The sequence below is a fragment of the Macrobrachium rosenbergii genome, chromosome 6 (assembly GCF_040412425.1).
Source record: "Macrobrachium rosenbergii isolate ZJJX-2024 chromosome 6, ASM4041242v1, whole genome shotgun sequence".
NCBI lineage: Eukaryota > Metazoa > Arthropoda > Malacostraca > Decapoda > Palaemonidae > Macrobrachium > Macrobrachium rosenbergii.
In genome coordinates this window covers 7,441,749-7,459,195 of record NC_089746.1, presented here as the reverse complement: position 1 = coordinate 7,459,195, position 17,447 = coordinate 7,441,749, and the positions used below count along the sequence as shown (strand labels likewise).

The 17,447-nt window shown below is 35.9% G+C and overlaps 1 protein-coding gene across 2 annotated transcripts in view; it reads right to left on the bottom strand.

The window, feature by feature from the left end:
* The window catches only part of Pgant2 (polypeptide N-acetylgalactosaminyltransferase 2), a 311,225-nt gene that overhangs the window by 21,275 nt on the left and 272,503 nt on the right, over window positions 1–17,447 (bottom strand). For both annotated transcript variants that reach the window (XM_067104808.1, XM_067104807.1), the window contains one exon: window positions 16,618–16,685. In XM_067104808.1, the coding sequence (XP_066960909.1) occupies window positions 16,618–16,685 (68 nt within the window). The remainder of the gene's footprint in view (window positions 1–16,617; window positions 16,686–17,447) is intronic.

The following is a 17,447-nucleotide window of genomic DNA, read 5'->3' as shown; positions in this document are numbered from 1 at the left end:
CGTACCCAGGTGCTTGAATTTTATTTGAGGACTAAGCGCCATTATGGCTACCATCATATTAGTAATGGACGCAATCCATTTCGTGTTTCACTACCATAACAAGAATGTTAATTTACAAAATAGCTACAGTTATTTACGAAAAGACCTATCCAGTATTTCTGGACTACAGGAGACCTGAACATACCGTGACATGATGACCAAATGCCAGAGTAAACATTAAGATACTGTCTTTTGATGATTGTGAATCGATGTAGCCACGAACTTTAAATTCTGCAAGGAGAGTTACAAGCACAGAAGTATAAAGACTCAGATCTTTAACTCATTACTGCAGTGTCATCGAAACAGGAACTCAGAGTTTGCAGTTTGTCTTTCCGGTGTAATTTAGGAAATGAAATGAAATACCAGGGAAATCACTCGTCAGTGAGAACTACTGAGACTAGTCCACGAATCAGATTCATTTTTGACATACAGGTAACAGTCACCGAGTAAAAGGAGGTTATGATATGCACCCCATAAAAATTGGGAGGCAATATGCCAAGGATTCCCAAACTTGCAACCGAGGATTTACAAGGCCACAGTAAACAGACTTAATGAATTTCGATAAAAACACAGAATTTGTGCCCACTAGGCTAAACACATACCAACTCATCGCTCTGACAGTACACGTTGAAAAAAAGACATAATTTGGAACCAAACTTTTTTGGGAGACTTACCGCCCTCTGGTACTAATTCTGGGTTAGAAAGAACACCAGCTGCCTAAAATGTCAGTAAACTGAAACCCCGTCAATGATTTCTCATCACAGTAGCAACTGAAACACCCCGAAGCTTAATGCCGCAAGTGGGAACATACCAGGACCCACCCGCAAGTAACTAAGTCCCATTGATTTTGGAAGTAACAATGCCACCGACACCGCCTCTGCCGCCCTGCCACTCCGAAATTCCCTCACACCTTTCCTATCTCCAGTTTAGGATCCACGGTTACTGCGGCTCCTCAACTCTTAAGCTCTTGAGGCGAATGACTATGGTCAAGATTCATGAACACCTTCGAGATTAAGATGTCTGACAACTATCTCTGGCATTTTTTATAAATTTAAATTTCGGGAATAATAAATAATCGTGAAAAAGGCAGGAAAACCTTTAGGTATAAGTAGAAATACATGTGTACAAATATATGTAAATGTGCACACACACACACACACACACACACACACACACACACACACACACACACATATATATATATATATATATATATATATATATATATATATATATATATATATGTACATACATATTCATATCTTTTGATAGTGTTTTTCACTGAGTGAAACACAAATGAACCATAGCAAAGAGATAGAGAAGTACTCTTTGACCACAGTCATATATATACAGTATACATATATATGTATATACATATATATACTGTATGTATATGTATATATATATATATATATATATATATATATATATATATATATATATATATATATATATATATATGACTATGGTTCATTTTGTTTCACTCATTGAAAAACACCACCAACAGATTAATTTAATAAAAAAATTTAACCAACAATGATTTTAAAACATACAATAATGAACAAGCAAAAAGATAAAATCTCATCGGAAACTGAAACCTTCCAGATAAGGACCTCATCTTGGTTTTTCACGCAAGCAAAGTAGTAAAAGCAAAACAGCGTTCACTACAACAACAGCGCAAAACCCAGTACTGAACAGGTCCCAAAGGAGAGAGAGAGAGAGAGAGAGAGAGAGAGAGAGAGAGAGAGAGAGAGAGAGAGAGAGAGGATTTATTGTATTTATTATCTCAATCGCTGAGGACGTCTATTCCTAAAACAGACTTCATAAAACCCCTTAAGCTCAGAGTCTGCAAATTGCAGGAGAGGCGTGGGCTGTATAATAGTACATGCAAGACTAGGACTCCTGGCGTCTGCTGTGTTTCACGGAGAGAGAGAGAGAGAGAGAGAGAGAGAGAGAGAGAGAGAGAGAGAGAGAGAGAGAGAGATTGGATAAGGTGAACATTCCGTAAAGATGGACGATGCTTTGTTCACTGAAGAAAGTGATATACGAAAAACCTTGGTTAAGAAATTTATGCGTCAATAAATGGACAATAAAATAGAATATGCAAATAGTGTGTTTTATCTTATAAATTTATATATCTATAAATCAATAAATGAACAATAAAACAGGATAGGTAAATAGTTTGTTTTCTCTTATAATTTTACATTTCTTGTTTATAAAAAACGGGGATGGACTATGAACCACACCAAGAATAAAGCAATACTGAATAAAAAAAAAAAAACATTTCAAGTCTATCAAATTTCACAGTTTTCAGAGCACAGGTACAATCAATGACTTCCCGGTTTTAAACGTTTAAACGTTCCGTACAAAGTCAAAGTCAAGGGGAAAAATAAAAAATAAAAAAAAGATATCGAAAACAGAAGCACGGAAGTAATAAATTGCCAGGTTAAACGATTAACCGTCGCAGGGAAATCATCAGAACGCAGCAGCAGAAGAGGAGGCAGCACCCAAAGGCAGCACAAACAGCGGCAGCGGCAGCAGCATCAGCAGCACGCCCTTATCCCGTCCGCCAACAGCTGCGTATTGAACGGCGGTATCCATTCCGCCCAAGCACCGGCTCTCCTCTCCACCCACCACCTCCGCCACCACCGGCAGCAGCCTCCCGCAACGATTGAGAGCCTCGACGTTATTATGCATCCACTAACCAAAAGGATAATTCACTAAAGGATTATTACCATTATGCTCCCTCTCTCTACGTCTCTCCTTCCTCCCTCGGAGCGGGGTGAAGACTCGACTGGTTTCCACTCTGTATAAGAAATCCTTCTCTTCATGAAGGATTTTTTTTTTTTACGTTATTTGCAAAGACTGTTCTACTAGATCTGAAAACAAAGCGGTATGGTGCTCAAAAAAAGCAAGTCGGTCTCCCCAGTCTTTTCTCTCTCGCATTACCTCAATGTCTCTCTTTTTCCTACTTTAAGTTTTTAGCTTCCCACTTAGATGGTTAGCGGACTCCATTCTTCCCGGTGTGTGTGTGTGTGTGTGTGTGGAAGGCATTTACTTAAAAACACTGCTGGTTAAGTCGTAATCTCCCGGGTATTGAAATACAAATTCAGTGATGAAAGTCCTCGTGTGCAATCTTTTGAAGCAATTCAACTCTGCTGAATTAAATTGATGACCATGAACGTGAAAGAGCGAAAACATATGCGCAAAAGATACAAATAGCATATATTTAACCTATATACATTTAAATATACAAAATGCAACTAACAGCCTTTCACTCAGGCTAATGTATTTTTGTTTGACATTTAATATATATATTGAGAGAGAGAGAGAGAGAGAGAGAGAGAGAGAGAGAGAGAGAGAGAGAGAGAGAGTTTTCAGAACTGCTGACTATACAATTTATTTATTAACTACATTAACGACGAGAGAGGTAGAGAGGGAGAAAGCTTTAATTTCGGAACAGGCCGCCCATCTTCTCCGTCTCTAAACACATCACCCGTAATAGCTCCCTCAACATGGCCGGGATTTCCCCCGATTAATGAAAAGTCCGCAGCTCGGAACAAATTTCGGGAATCAAGAGCTGGAGCCGGAACAGACGACCACATTAGGGATAAACGCGCCCGATTTCGTTTCCCATGGTCTTTCATGGGGGAATCGCATCCCACGATTTATAATTAACCAGCAATTTGATTTCCGAACCAATACGCTGACGTCATTAAACCTCCGGTCTTTTGTTGCTTTCGTTTTCAATTCTGGGTACGTCACGTGACCGTGGCTTTCATTTATGCATGGATGCATACATCAATTCATTAAGTCTCAACTGCGTCCATGAAATACTTTTGTACGAATGGACGAATGTACTTAACGTTTATTGAGTGTATACACATTTATCTGAATACATGGGTATGTAGGCATATATATATATATATATATATATATATATATATATATATATATATATATATATATATATATATATATATATATATATATATATATATATATATATATATATATATATATATATATTTATATATATATATATATATATATATATATATTTATTTGAGTGTATACACATTTATCTGAATACATGGGTATGTAGGCATATATATATATATATATATATATATATATATATATATATATATATATATATATATATATATATTTATATATATATTTATATATACATATATATGTGTGTGTGTGCATCTGTGTGTGTGCAATTTCACCTTAAGTTTTTTCATCTTGGAAGGCGACTTCAGTAAGTGTAAATCTGCCACCCATCAGAGTCAACTAACTACTAGGTACATAAACGTTTGCTTAGCTCGACAGAAGTCGATGAGTTTTACACGAAACTGCCACAAATCACTTCTCCCTAGCAGAGGTCGAACTCGAGATGACTCTGGCGAGAAAAATTAGGTAAATACTGGACCAAAGAGGCCACAGATCTCAGTTTTCTTGAGTAGTTATTATTAGCGAATTTCCAGCACATAAAAAAAATTCCTGAAGGTGGTAAGTTCCATTAACCTAATAGGCTTTAAATCCCATTGTAACCTGTTCAAATCTGAATTCCTTACAGAACACACTTCAGCACCCATCATTAAAGTACAAGCTATCGAAGATCAAGTATACCCCAAGTAAAAATCTGACCTAAATTTCTTTATCCAAATCTAGCTTGTTCAGATGAAATTAGCTCCGTTTGTCAAATACCCTTTCACAGTTTTAGTGAGTTTCTTTGTTTAAAGGTTTTTCCCACTGTAATTTTAACAAAATGAATGTCCTCTAAAAAGGTTCATTGCTTTACCTAATGAAAGCTTTGATATCGGATGCGTGGTTTCCAGATCAATTCAGTCTTTCCTTGGTAAACTTTACCTAATAAAAGCTCTGATATAGGATGCGTGGTTTCCAAATCAATTTAGTCTTTCCTCAGTAAACTTTACCTAATAAAAGCTATGATATAGGATGCGTGGTTCCCAAATCAATTCAGCCTTTCCTTAGTCAATCCACTAAGTACCTATAACAAGCTTCAAAAGTTACCCAGCCTTAACAGCTGTCCCAGCTAAATTCAGCTTTCATAACCTTGAAAACAACCACAACCAAAGTTCCCAATCTAATAACCTTCATCAAGTGATTATCTTTCCCCGGGGAGAGTTCATTTTAATAGCCCAGGTTACATCTAGCTAAATTGCCCTACAAATTATTGTTAGGCTTCCAACTGAAGTTAGCCTTGGCGACCGGTTACCCTAGGCTTAACAACTACGTATTACATTTTCTAATCGATTTCCCCAAGAATTAAGATAGGCCCACATATTAAAAGTTTACTTTCCTGACCATAAGAATAAGGTCATATTAAACATTAGCTTTCTCAGCAAAGTTAGCTTCACCAACAACAAAAATAACCTCATATTAAAACTCAGCTTTCTCATCAAAATTATATTCGCCAACCATGAAAATAAGCTCACATTAAAATTAGCTTTCTCATCATAGTTAGCTTCGGCAACCATAAAATAAGCTTGCATGTTGGAATCAGCTTTCTCATCAAAGTCAGATTCCCCAGCAATAAAAATAAGATCACATATGGAAGTTGGCTTCGCCAGCCATAAAAATAACCCACACATCAAAATAGGCTTTCTTATCAAAGTAGTTTCCCCAACAATAAAATTAAACTTATATAAAGTTAGCGTCCTTATCAAAATCAGCTCCCCCAACCACAAAAAAATAAGCTTACATAAAGTTAGCTTTCTCATCAAAGTTAGCTTCGCTAGCCAAAGTCCTTATTTTGGCCAGCAACTCGCACAACAGCGAAGCGGGAGCCATTAAGGGTTGCATCGTAAATCCATTGCATCGAACGAAAGCCTAATCAAACGGTAATAACGACACCGCACCAGACTGGAATTCTCTCTCTCTCTCTCTCTCTCTCTCTCGACCAGGACATTATTAATTACTAACGGTTGGTTTATGAGTTTTCTTTGCCCATTTTAAATCCTCGGTTTCATTGAAATATATAACGCGTTATTGCTGCAATTCTCTTTCTTGGGGAAAATGGAGAATGACGATAACTGCGTTCTAACTGGTTTAGTATATTTCACAAAAAATAAAAACTGATGCTAAAATGTGGTTGTATGAATACCATCCACATTACGCACCGATTTTCCTCTTCCGATGGTAATAAAAGGTGACAATTATTTCATTCTTTAATTTTTTTTTTTATTTCGTTTTACCCACACACACATATTATATATATATATATATATATATATATATATATATATATATATATATATATATATATATATATATATATATATATATATATATATATATAAATGTCACCCTGTCATTGTTATTCCAAAGATGTACTGAGCTTGGTGATTCTCAACCTGTTTTTTCTTTGGGAAATGAATAAATTTCGTAATCAACTTTAAATAAAAACTTGATTTACAAACATAAATCTCTTTCCTAGGAGGTGCCTTCGGTTTGGAGATATTATTCCGTTCAAAGTCCAAAGAATAACTACAGGCACAGACGGGTGGTCAGGTGACATTTAAGCCAACGAAAGGTCCAGGGCAAACGAAGCCGAGAGCAAAACCCATAACTGAAATTGGGCGAAGATTATACGTAGATTTATTCTATATGTTTTCATTGTGATTTAACACTCGAGTAATTCTTTACTAATCTGATTACTGTACATGCCAATGGAATGTTTACCAAAAAGGAAAGGGAACTGTTCTCCCTAAAAAGGGTAAAAAAAAGTAAAGGTGGGGGAAAAATTAACCATTATTTTACTTTTCTCCAGCTTTTGGTGCCAAAGATCCATGATTATCGAAACTGCAAAACAATGCAAAAGATGTTCTGCAAATGAAAAATAAGCAGAAGAAGCATTACTAAACTGAAGCCCCTTTCCACACTTTCTTTCTTTAAATAAAACAAAGGAAAGTCACAGACGGAGCGCCCGCAGAATAAATGATTTCGTGAGCAAAACGCATTACGAGAGCCGGGCATAAGTTTAAATCATCCCCAAAACAAGTCTTGTCAAGTTACGCGGTTGAGTTCCTTCCCTCAAGTTGTGCAATTCGTCTCGGGAATAATTTGCTTACCGCCTTTCCTGGGGCACTGAATATCCTCAACACAGTTACACGAAATTCCTTCCATTTACTTCTTTTATTTTTCTTCTTTTTTCCTCTATTGGAGAACCATCTCGTACATCTGCTTTCACGGTACTACAGCCCAGAAAACGAGCGTAACAATTGACTTTCTGACGTAAGTCAGGAAGAGACGAATACATTTTTCTCCCTTCGCTTTGTCTAAAATTTTCGGGTACGTTGTGCATGTCTCCGAGTTATTTCTCAGACGTTTATTTTTCGTTCGTTCATCTCTATTCTCCAACGAAAGGGATTACCCAAAATTTTACTTTGATTATTCGATTCACATTCCTGCTCAGAATTGAAATATATACAGTATATATATATATATATATATATATATATATATATATATATATATATATATATATATATATATATATATATATATATATATATATATATATATGTGTAATTAGGTAAAATCTTTTATGATGAAAAATAATTTTTATTTATATAATACTTGATCATCGATCCCATTTGACGTTTTCCAGGAACTCTTTTCAGTTATACGCTTACTTTTCGTTTCGCCGACGCAATTTCCTCGAGGATAATTTGACAATTCCGTCTGTCTGTCTCCGCTTCGAAATGATTTCAGCCGAATGGTTTGGGATGATTTGTATATTTCTCGTTTTGCGGATGTCATTATCTATCCGCCAGTTTAATCCCCTAATCGACTATCCGTCAGACTAAAATACCGTCGGTCACACCATAAACAATTAAAAATGAATCAACTATACACTGGGCGCGCAATCAGTGCACCAGCGCTCCGTAATACACGAGCATATACCAATTTGTTTTTTCGAGGCACTGGCAAATGCTGAAATATTTGGAGTGGTGGACAAAGCTGCCGCGTATAGAGCTCAAAGCTATTGTTTCATGTCGGCAGTATGGGGAGAAAGAGAGAGAGAGAGAGAGAGAGAGAGAGAGAGAGAGAGAGAGAGAGAGAGAGAGAGAGAGAGAGAGAGAGAGGTGGGAGGGGGATGGGCCTTCCCTGGACTTAGTTCACTGCAGAGACAGAAATAATTTGTTAAAACTACACTTTTGTATAATACTGACTTCAAGTTGCTACATTAAATCATCATATTATTCTTCTGATAAACTAATATACTATTCCTAACACAATTTTGCTTACTTTAATAAGTAGTGGATTCGACAAGGAGGATAACATCTTCTGGCGTCACCCCTCAAGGAAAAAAAAAAAAAAAAAAACATACATGTAGGTTCCAAAAGTGACAGCGTCAAACTTTCCAGCATCAAATTTCATTTCCTTTTCAACTTCCCATCCATTTTAGGCTTTTGCACATTTTGTAACGGTCTCTTTCCCAGACGAGCCGCCATCACAACAGCACAACCTCCTCCCCTACAAAAACCCCAGCCCCACACTCCCGGACTTATGTGAATGGTTTTGCAGGGCATGTGAAGACCACAATTATTTATGACGACTTTTTCAGGTATTCTTTATTATCTTCCTTGAAGACCCACCTCCTTTTGAGGTATTTATAAACCAATTTTGTTTTCGTAGATTTGCATATATACATTTACTATTGCAAGCTCTTACCTTCAATTAAGATCTTTTCTAAGACATTGTTCTACATTTCTTATGACATTACTTGGTACACATCAACAGAAACTTTCGTAAAATTCAGAGAGAGAGAGAGAGAGAGAGAGAGAGAGAGAGAGAGAGAGAGAGAGAGAGAGAGAGAGAGAGAGAAGCAGCATTAGTAGCAGTAGCAGTTGTATTTTTCTTGGATTATTCAAACCTGCACACAGACAGAAAATACAATGTAGAATGTAACCTAAATTGATATCCCCCAACCACGCGCACTTGCGTGCATACACTCACCCACAAACCCACACACACAGGCACAGAATAGAAACATGCCATGCAAGAAAAATACCAATCAACCAATTTACATGAAAAGCGAACAAACCTGTATCAGTCGTTTGCAATGTGGGCGCCGTGGCCGGAATTGGCCGGAAACCAAAAATTAATTTTTGAATTTCAACACAGAACACATGAGAGAGAGAGAGAGAGAGAGAGAGAGAGAGAGAGAGAGAGAGAGAGAGAGACTCCATACGACCAATAATGGACCCGTAAATCACAGCGAATCATTAAACACGGACACGAAAAGTTCCGGTGAAATTAATTGGATTTCCGTCATCGTTATGTCAGGTCTGTTTGTGGTAATCCTTACTCGGTCAATATAACTCATGCAATAAAAACAAATAAAAAATCCACGGGATTTCTTCCTTATTATGATACAACAAAGCCCCATTAGTTTCTATGATCCGACAAAAAATTCACGACTAACAAACAAAGCGGGAATTTCTTTATCTATCTGATGTCGATTTTGCTACTGACTTTTTTTATTATTATTCAGAAGATGAACCCTATTCATATGGAACAAGTCCGCAGGGGCCACTGACTTGAAAGTCAAGCTCCCAAAGAATATGGTGTACACACACACACACACACACACACACACACACACACACATATATATTATATATATATATATATATATATATATATATTTTATTCAGGAAAAGTTATATATATATATATATATATATATTTTATTCAGGAAAAGTTACAAGTTTTCCAGACTAACTGTCCTCATCGTCTGGTAGCCGTAGTTAGTCCTGGAAAACTTGTAACTTTTCCTGAATAAATATCTCTGCTAAATACCAGCCTGTTTAAATGACGTCCTGTTAATAACTGTATTAATGCATAAAACAACTGTGTAAGTTATAAAGTTTACACACACACACATATATATGTATATATATATATATATATATATATATATATATATATATATATATATATATATATATATATATATATATATATATATATATATATATGTATATATATATATATATAGTCTGGGTATGCTTGCACGTTTAACAGTGTGGCGGCATGTGTGTCTTTGCTTGAACGCATAAGTTCTGAAACATTCTGCAGCATGAAAACGTCTCTAAAGGAATGAACAGGCATAGATATTTATAGCTTAGTTAAGCTGTTTTTGCCTCAACTCCACAGTATGGTAGCCCCGAGTTCAACGCCTGCTAGGGATGGGGACCATAGGCCAGTCCACATGTCTACTTGCTGAGTCATCAGTAGCCATTGCCTGCTTCCCCCTGGTCCTAGCTTGGGTGGGGAGGGAGCATGGGCGATGATCACATGTGTATATGTTGGGTCTCTAGGACTGTGACTGTAAAATGACTTGCCCCCTGCCTCTCGTTTCTCTAAAAGCTGATAGACAGCACAACCTTACTCTCTTCACTGATCGATTAATTTAATCCTACTTAATTCGATCGTACAGTCCATTCATTAATCGTTTTGAGGTGCCAGAGAAATCAGTCATAGCGCACTGCACATACGTATAAATGTTCTTATTATAAAAGATATATATATATATACATATATATATATATATATATATATATATATATATATATATATATATATATATGTGTGTGTGTGTGTGTGTGTGTGTATATATATATATAATATATATATAATATAAATATATATATATATATATATATATTATATATATATATACACACATATGTATGTATATATACACATATACATATATAATTATATATAATTATATATATATATATATATATATATATATATATATATATATATATATATAGAGAGAGAGAGAGAGAGAGAGAGAGAGAGAGAGAGAATTTTCTCACTTTCACAAGATCATAAACAAAAAACTTTTGTTGTCAATAAAGCCATTTTTAATGAAATTACATTTCATTTCTGTTTTTTCCTTTCAGTAGACAAAAAGATTTGGAAATCACACCCAGCTTTCATTTTCCCTCTTTTTCTTTACTACTTCTTTCTTTTATGGCTCTACGACATAAGGTATCGAGCTGCCCGTCCCTCCTGCCTAAAAAAAATATATTTTCCAAATCTTTTAAATCCTTTGCAATCTGGGTGACCCTAGCTGAACCTTAATTGGATCCTAAAGCTGAAATATTCTCATTATAGAAGTTTTACCAGGACACAAAAAAGGTATTTTCTAGGACATTCCCAAGTGTTTATAAAGAAAAAACAACGTACATCTCTCATTCAGTGGAATCCAATTGAAATACGTTACATGAAATGAATGTATCGATACACTAATGCGTGGAACTGTTGGCTACTGAAATTTAACATATAACGTTGTTGATTCATCAAAAAGGTAAATGTAGGTGAAAACAAAAATAAAGTACGTATAACACCTACCTTTCCTTATACCCGAAAAGCCTTTTCAGTGTTTTAATGCACCAGTTACAACGGAGGTCAATTACATCTAGCTTTGTTTATTTTCCTCAAGCGTTCAGTTCATCGCTTGCTTATAACTAAGCTGCCATGATCGAATGGTTAGTGATGTCCTTCGTCTGAACCAGTGAACATTAGAGTGAGGCCTCTGGCTTGTACACTTGGGGAAGATCTAAGGAGACCGGTAGTTGCATGGGCTAACCAGTCAGCCTAGGTTTACTGCATTCAGTGTTTGCGTATATGCAAATGCACATCAATACTCATTATTTCTACACGTTAAGTCCTGCTTCCCGATGCGGGTACGGTGGTACATTCACGGGTACATTAATCAGCCACACACACACACACACACACACATATGTATATATATATATATATATATATATATATATATATATATATATATATATATATATATATACATACACATATATAATGAATACTATTATTACTATTGTTATCAGCAACTGTTTGGGTTTAGCCTATTAGTATTTTTGTTATTTTATTTTCGTGTGTCAAATTTATAGGTATTGTATTCTCTTTGTATATTCTTGTATATGGCCCTGAGTCGCAATAAAGGATATTATTATTATTTATTATTATTATTATTATTATTATTATTATTATTATTATTATTATTTCTGTCAAGTGACGTCGCGACAATTAAGGTCACTGACTCCGACGAACCAAACGGCAATGCACATCCATAACTGGCGTTCGACATTTGGAAACGGCATGAACAACACTCATAAATATTCTTTATTAGCGAATTACAACCCTATAGGTACACAGTAAGATACATTGGAAAGAGCGCGAGAGCGCTGGCACAAGCAAGCACTTTAAGGCAAAGGTGCAAAAAAAAAAAAAAAAAAAGCTAATATCCACAGGGCAAACAAATAGACCCGTAGAAGGTAAAGCTAACACGGATATTAGACCAGCGTCCACGGGGAACAAAACATTCAATATTTTCCCGCCAATAAATTATCCTAATGACCATAAAAGCAAACGCTGCAAAATCATTTGATCTGGAAGGTAAAAGGAATTTTCATCCTTTTTTTTTCTTTTTATTCTCTCTCTCTCTCTCTCTCTCTCTCTCTCTCTCTCTCTCTCTCTCTCAAAACAACCGGGTTAGTACGCCACGACAACCTTTGAAAAGCATTTCGAACAAACTGCAAAGATTCCTTTATAAAAAAAATTATATTTTTTTATGTTGTCCAATGCAATGCAATGCTATGCAATGAAGGATTTTTTTTTTTACTTCCCAAAGTCCCAAATGAAAGGCGAAAAAGTAGAAGTTTATTTCAGTCTTATACTTGAATGTGGATTCAAGAAAGTGGGTTATTCTAATTCCTCTACATGCATGTACGGGAAGTTATAAATAAATCCTTTTTTATTTGTGTTATGTTTTGGATAAAATATTTTTCATCAACAATCCATCGCAATAAATGTTCCTCTACAAACGAAAAGACAACATCATCACGTGTAATTAATATTTTTAAATCCTGTTTAGATATGATTCATACGGGTAAAACGAATGCAAATAGCCGGAATAAAATTACTTAGTCATTATTCATCAACGTGATTCATATACATCGAATGGTCGAAGAGTAATGAACGTGTTCATGTATCGATACCTGAATATGGTACTAGACCAATACCATTTGCTTACAACACCCATATAATATTATTTCTTGATTATACATAGATGAGAAGATATCCCACAATTTAAGCACAAACGTACACATACCCTGGCTTCAGAAGAATCAAGGCAAGATTTCCACTTTAACTTCGGAATATTCGCTTTTCCGTCAACAGCAAGGCAAGATGCAGCCTTAGAATCAAGGCGGGAAAAATTCCCTAAAATTTTACCGTCATCGCATTTACATAAAGTTCAAGCAAAATTGATTTCCGAAATCAAGGTGTGAGGCATTCATTCAATTTCCATAACAACAAGGCTAGATGTATCCCCATCAACTTGCTATCTGCGAGGAATCGTATACTTTTCCGTATTCACGTCTCTCCTTATAACTTGTAACTTGAAGTGCTTTCTATTCAGCCATTACATCAAATCCAAGTATTTTCTAATCTAAAACGATCAAGAAGAGATGCGTTTCCCTTCGATCTCCACATCCATCAATGTTTCTCAGTGGTCAAGGAGATACACATCCCATTCCAGAACAGGAAGAAAACGACGTATCCCCATCGCTCTCGAGATCCCAGTATCTCTTTTAAATCTCGGTATCCAAGAATCCATTAGTTTCCAAGGGACGAGAGAGAGACAAGTGCCTCCTCCTTCACCTTGATGCCAGAGGAATCAAGAGTCGTCTCTCTCTCTCTCTCTCTCTCTCTCTCTCTCTCTCTCTCTCTCTCTCTCTCTCTCTCTCTCTCTTTTAGGGTGCATACAGTACCCGGGGTGACCTTTTGGTTCTTTGAAAAGCGTTCTGTATGGGACTGGAATACTCGAAACGTACTCCACGTACCTTTTACGACAAATTACTTATCTGGAATGTAGTGCCTTTTACGAAACGCATTTTTTCGAGATCTACTCTGAGCTGAAGCGTGTCCTACATGGGACGCGCGTCCTTTACGAGTACTGGGGCTGGAAAGTGTCCCCTAAGAAATGTACTCCAAGTGGAACGTACCTTTTGCGAATGAGTCTTCAGGAGAAGCGTGGCCAACACTAAATTTGATATCTCTATACGTGCTCTTCCTTAAGTCACGCGAATTTTGAATTTTCCAATTCAGAGTAAGGAATATATATATATATATATATATATATATATATATATATATATATATATATATATATATATATATATATATATATATATATATATATATATATTGCAGATGGGTTGCAATATTATAACTTGATTTCACTCGCATAAAGAATCGATCTAAATATTTGAAACCTGCTAAAATACTCACTGTCGTCTTTTCGGGTTTCGCTCAAACTCATTGCTGTTCGTACCGTACTTCTAAGGTGTGTGTGTGTGTGTGTGAAATTTTTAACACACCGTGATTTATATACAACCATTAAGATAAACATGTCGTTAATATCCAATTCACGCTACTTCGGGAATATCCCCGAAGGGGAATTTTAATGGATTGATACTGAAGTGTCTCGAACGACACTACAGTGGGTCAACGTGGCTTATTTGTCAACGTGCGTACGTCTGGCATTCAGTCAGTCACCCATCCCCGTAGTGACCAAAACCCAAGTTGTTTAGCTAGTTATAACTAACGAGTTACACGCACATATCTAAAGCGAGATGAGTTAGTACGTTGGCGTTGTTATATACGTGATTTCTACAATACTAACAATATTTCTAACAGCTTTTTGAAACACACAAACTAACAAAACAAAAATATCAACTACGTGTTCAAAGCAAACATGAAAGCTGTACAGCCCCACGATCGAATATATATTTGTTATCTCTCTCTCTCTCTCTTCTCTCTCTCTCTCTCTCTCTCTCTCTCTCTCTCTCGGGCAGTCATACGCGTGAGAGTGTAGATACCAAGGGCACGGCTGCCTGTCAATTCCCCGGAACTAATCTAATCCTCGAGCAATTCGGTCCTGGAGGAGCAATCAATAACAGCAAAAGGGAATCACCAGATGCTACTGACGCCCAAAACGAAGAAGAAGGAAAAAAAAGGAAAACCGGTTAAGAAATCAATCCACTTGCGCGCTTAAGCTTAACCCAGGCAGAGAGGTTCGGTGAAGTATGTTGTTTACCAGCAACAGCGAAACCAACTCGTTCTTTTGCTCGGATAACCTTATACCCAGAGAGAGAGAGAGAGAGAGAGAGAGAGAGAGAGAGAGAGAGAGAGAGAGAGCCCGATTCGAGTTTTGACAAAGGAATGGGCTGTATCGCCTTTTGCTAGAATGTACGACATTGGATTTCCTTTCCCCGGTTCTTTTTCTTCACTTCCAAACAATTTTGCTAGGCAGGGCTGCTTATTTCTCTTCCAAATGGCTTTCAATGCAGGATGAAATTTTGTTGGAATTCTCTTTAACCGTGGTCTAAAACTGGGTTTACTTTGATTTACTGAAAAGAAAAAAAAATACGGATAGTGCATTTTTTGGGGGAGAGGGGGGCGGCGACGTTATTTCTAGTTTTCACACTCCCGTCTAAACATTAACTTTTTCAACTCACGTCAGAATGAAAATGAGTATCTGAACATTTCCAGAATTGACACAACGCAAGGGCGAACCCTTTCCGCAACGGCGCTCCTAACGAGGAAACAGACACGAACTTCATCAAAGCAGAATCTCGAGCGCCACTTGGAAAACAGCGTAACAAAAACTAAAAATCTCAGTTCCTTTCCTTGTTTCTTATTTCCATCGGGCTTGGCCTAGAAAAGGGTATGATTCTGCCCTGTTCCACTGGACTTTTCACTCGAAAATAAAAGGATCTACCAAAATAATTTCATCAATTCAGACAAAAGAGAAAAGAAAATAATGATGCAATACACATTTCTCTCTCGGTCTTTCCCCACGGCCGTGCAAGTAGACGTCGAGGAAGGGTCAGAACCATCGGTCAAATGGGGTCATTTCCTTCACCCTCAGCATTTAGTCACATAACACCTATGCATATATGCATCTAAAAGATGCCAGAAAGTCACAGATCACATCTATTTGAATGAAATATATTTTGAAAATTATGTAAAATGTTTAGGGTCTTTTTCACCCTTTGCTCTTAATCCCATTCAATCAATGCGTATATACGTATTAAAGCTGCAGTAAAAATAACTCATTTATTTCACTATGAATCTTTTAAAATGCGTGTATAAATTTCAAATCGATGTGAAATAACCGATCATTTTACGATTTTTAACGTACTTTTCATAAAAGAAATCGAACGATGGAAATGAGAAAAAAAAATAATAATAATCATGATACATGTCGGTGCTAGTTTATCAAAGCTATACTTTTTACTCTTTTTGGTTGGTCCCAAGAAAAAAAATATCAGAGGGCCATGTACTTCTGCAATCTTTCCCTTAAAAATTCATTAAATCAACATGATTAAATAGTAACGTGACTAATAGGTAGTAGCAGTAGTACAGACCATAACATATGTACACACACACACACACATCATATGTGATGGAAAACAAGTTAAAATGGCTACTTACGATCATCGCTGAAGTCGTCCACGAGAATAATTTCTTTAACGAGATGTTCCGGACTTCGGTTCAGCACGCTGAAATGGAAAGCAGAAAGCTGAAGATCGCGAAGTCAAAATCTTTTTTTTCGTTTTACCACTTTCAGAACTTCTGGGATTATCAGACTATGCAAATTTACTTCTAATGGCTTCTGCGGCGGTAATTTCAAAAAGGAAAGAAAGAATAAAAATTTATATATATTAATACAGGATCTCGAGAGCGCAGTGTTGCTTATTCACCAACCTATAAAAATACACATCATAAATAACAATAAAAAACTATCTATTTCATTTAATATCCCCTGTAAAGTCACTCGTTCATCTTCAACCTGGATTTAAACAAATAAGACCTGAAAAGTAATTCTATAAATCATATTACTTATATTATAAAAAATAAAGTTACAAGAAATATGAGAGGCTGATATGGCGAGCCTATACTTAAACACAGCAAAGATAAAGCTAGAAAATTAGTTTTCATTTCATACACATAATCGTATATATAGCAAAGTAATGGTCAACAATCCGTAATGTAACTGTGATAAATCAAATATATTTTAATCGAAAACATTGCGAAATAACGTCAGAAGCCATTACGGAACCACACAAACACATATTTATATACATATAAATATATAGCCTATACACATACAAATATATATATACATATATATATATATATATATATATATATATATATATATATATATATATATATATATGTATGTATGTATGTATGTATGTATGTATATATATGTAATATATATGTGTATATATGTATATATATATATATATATATATATA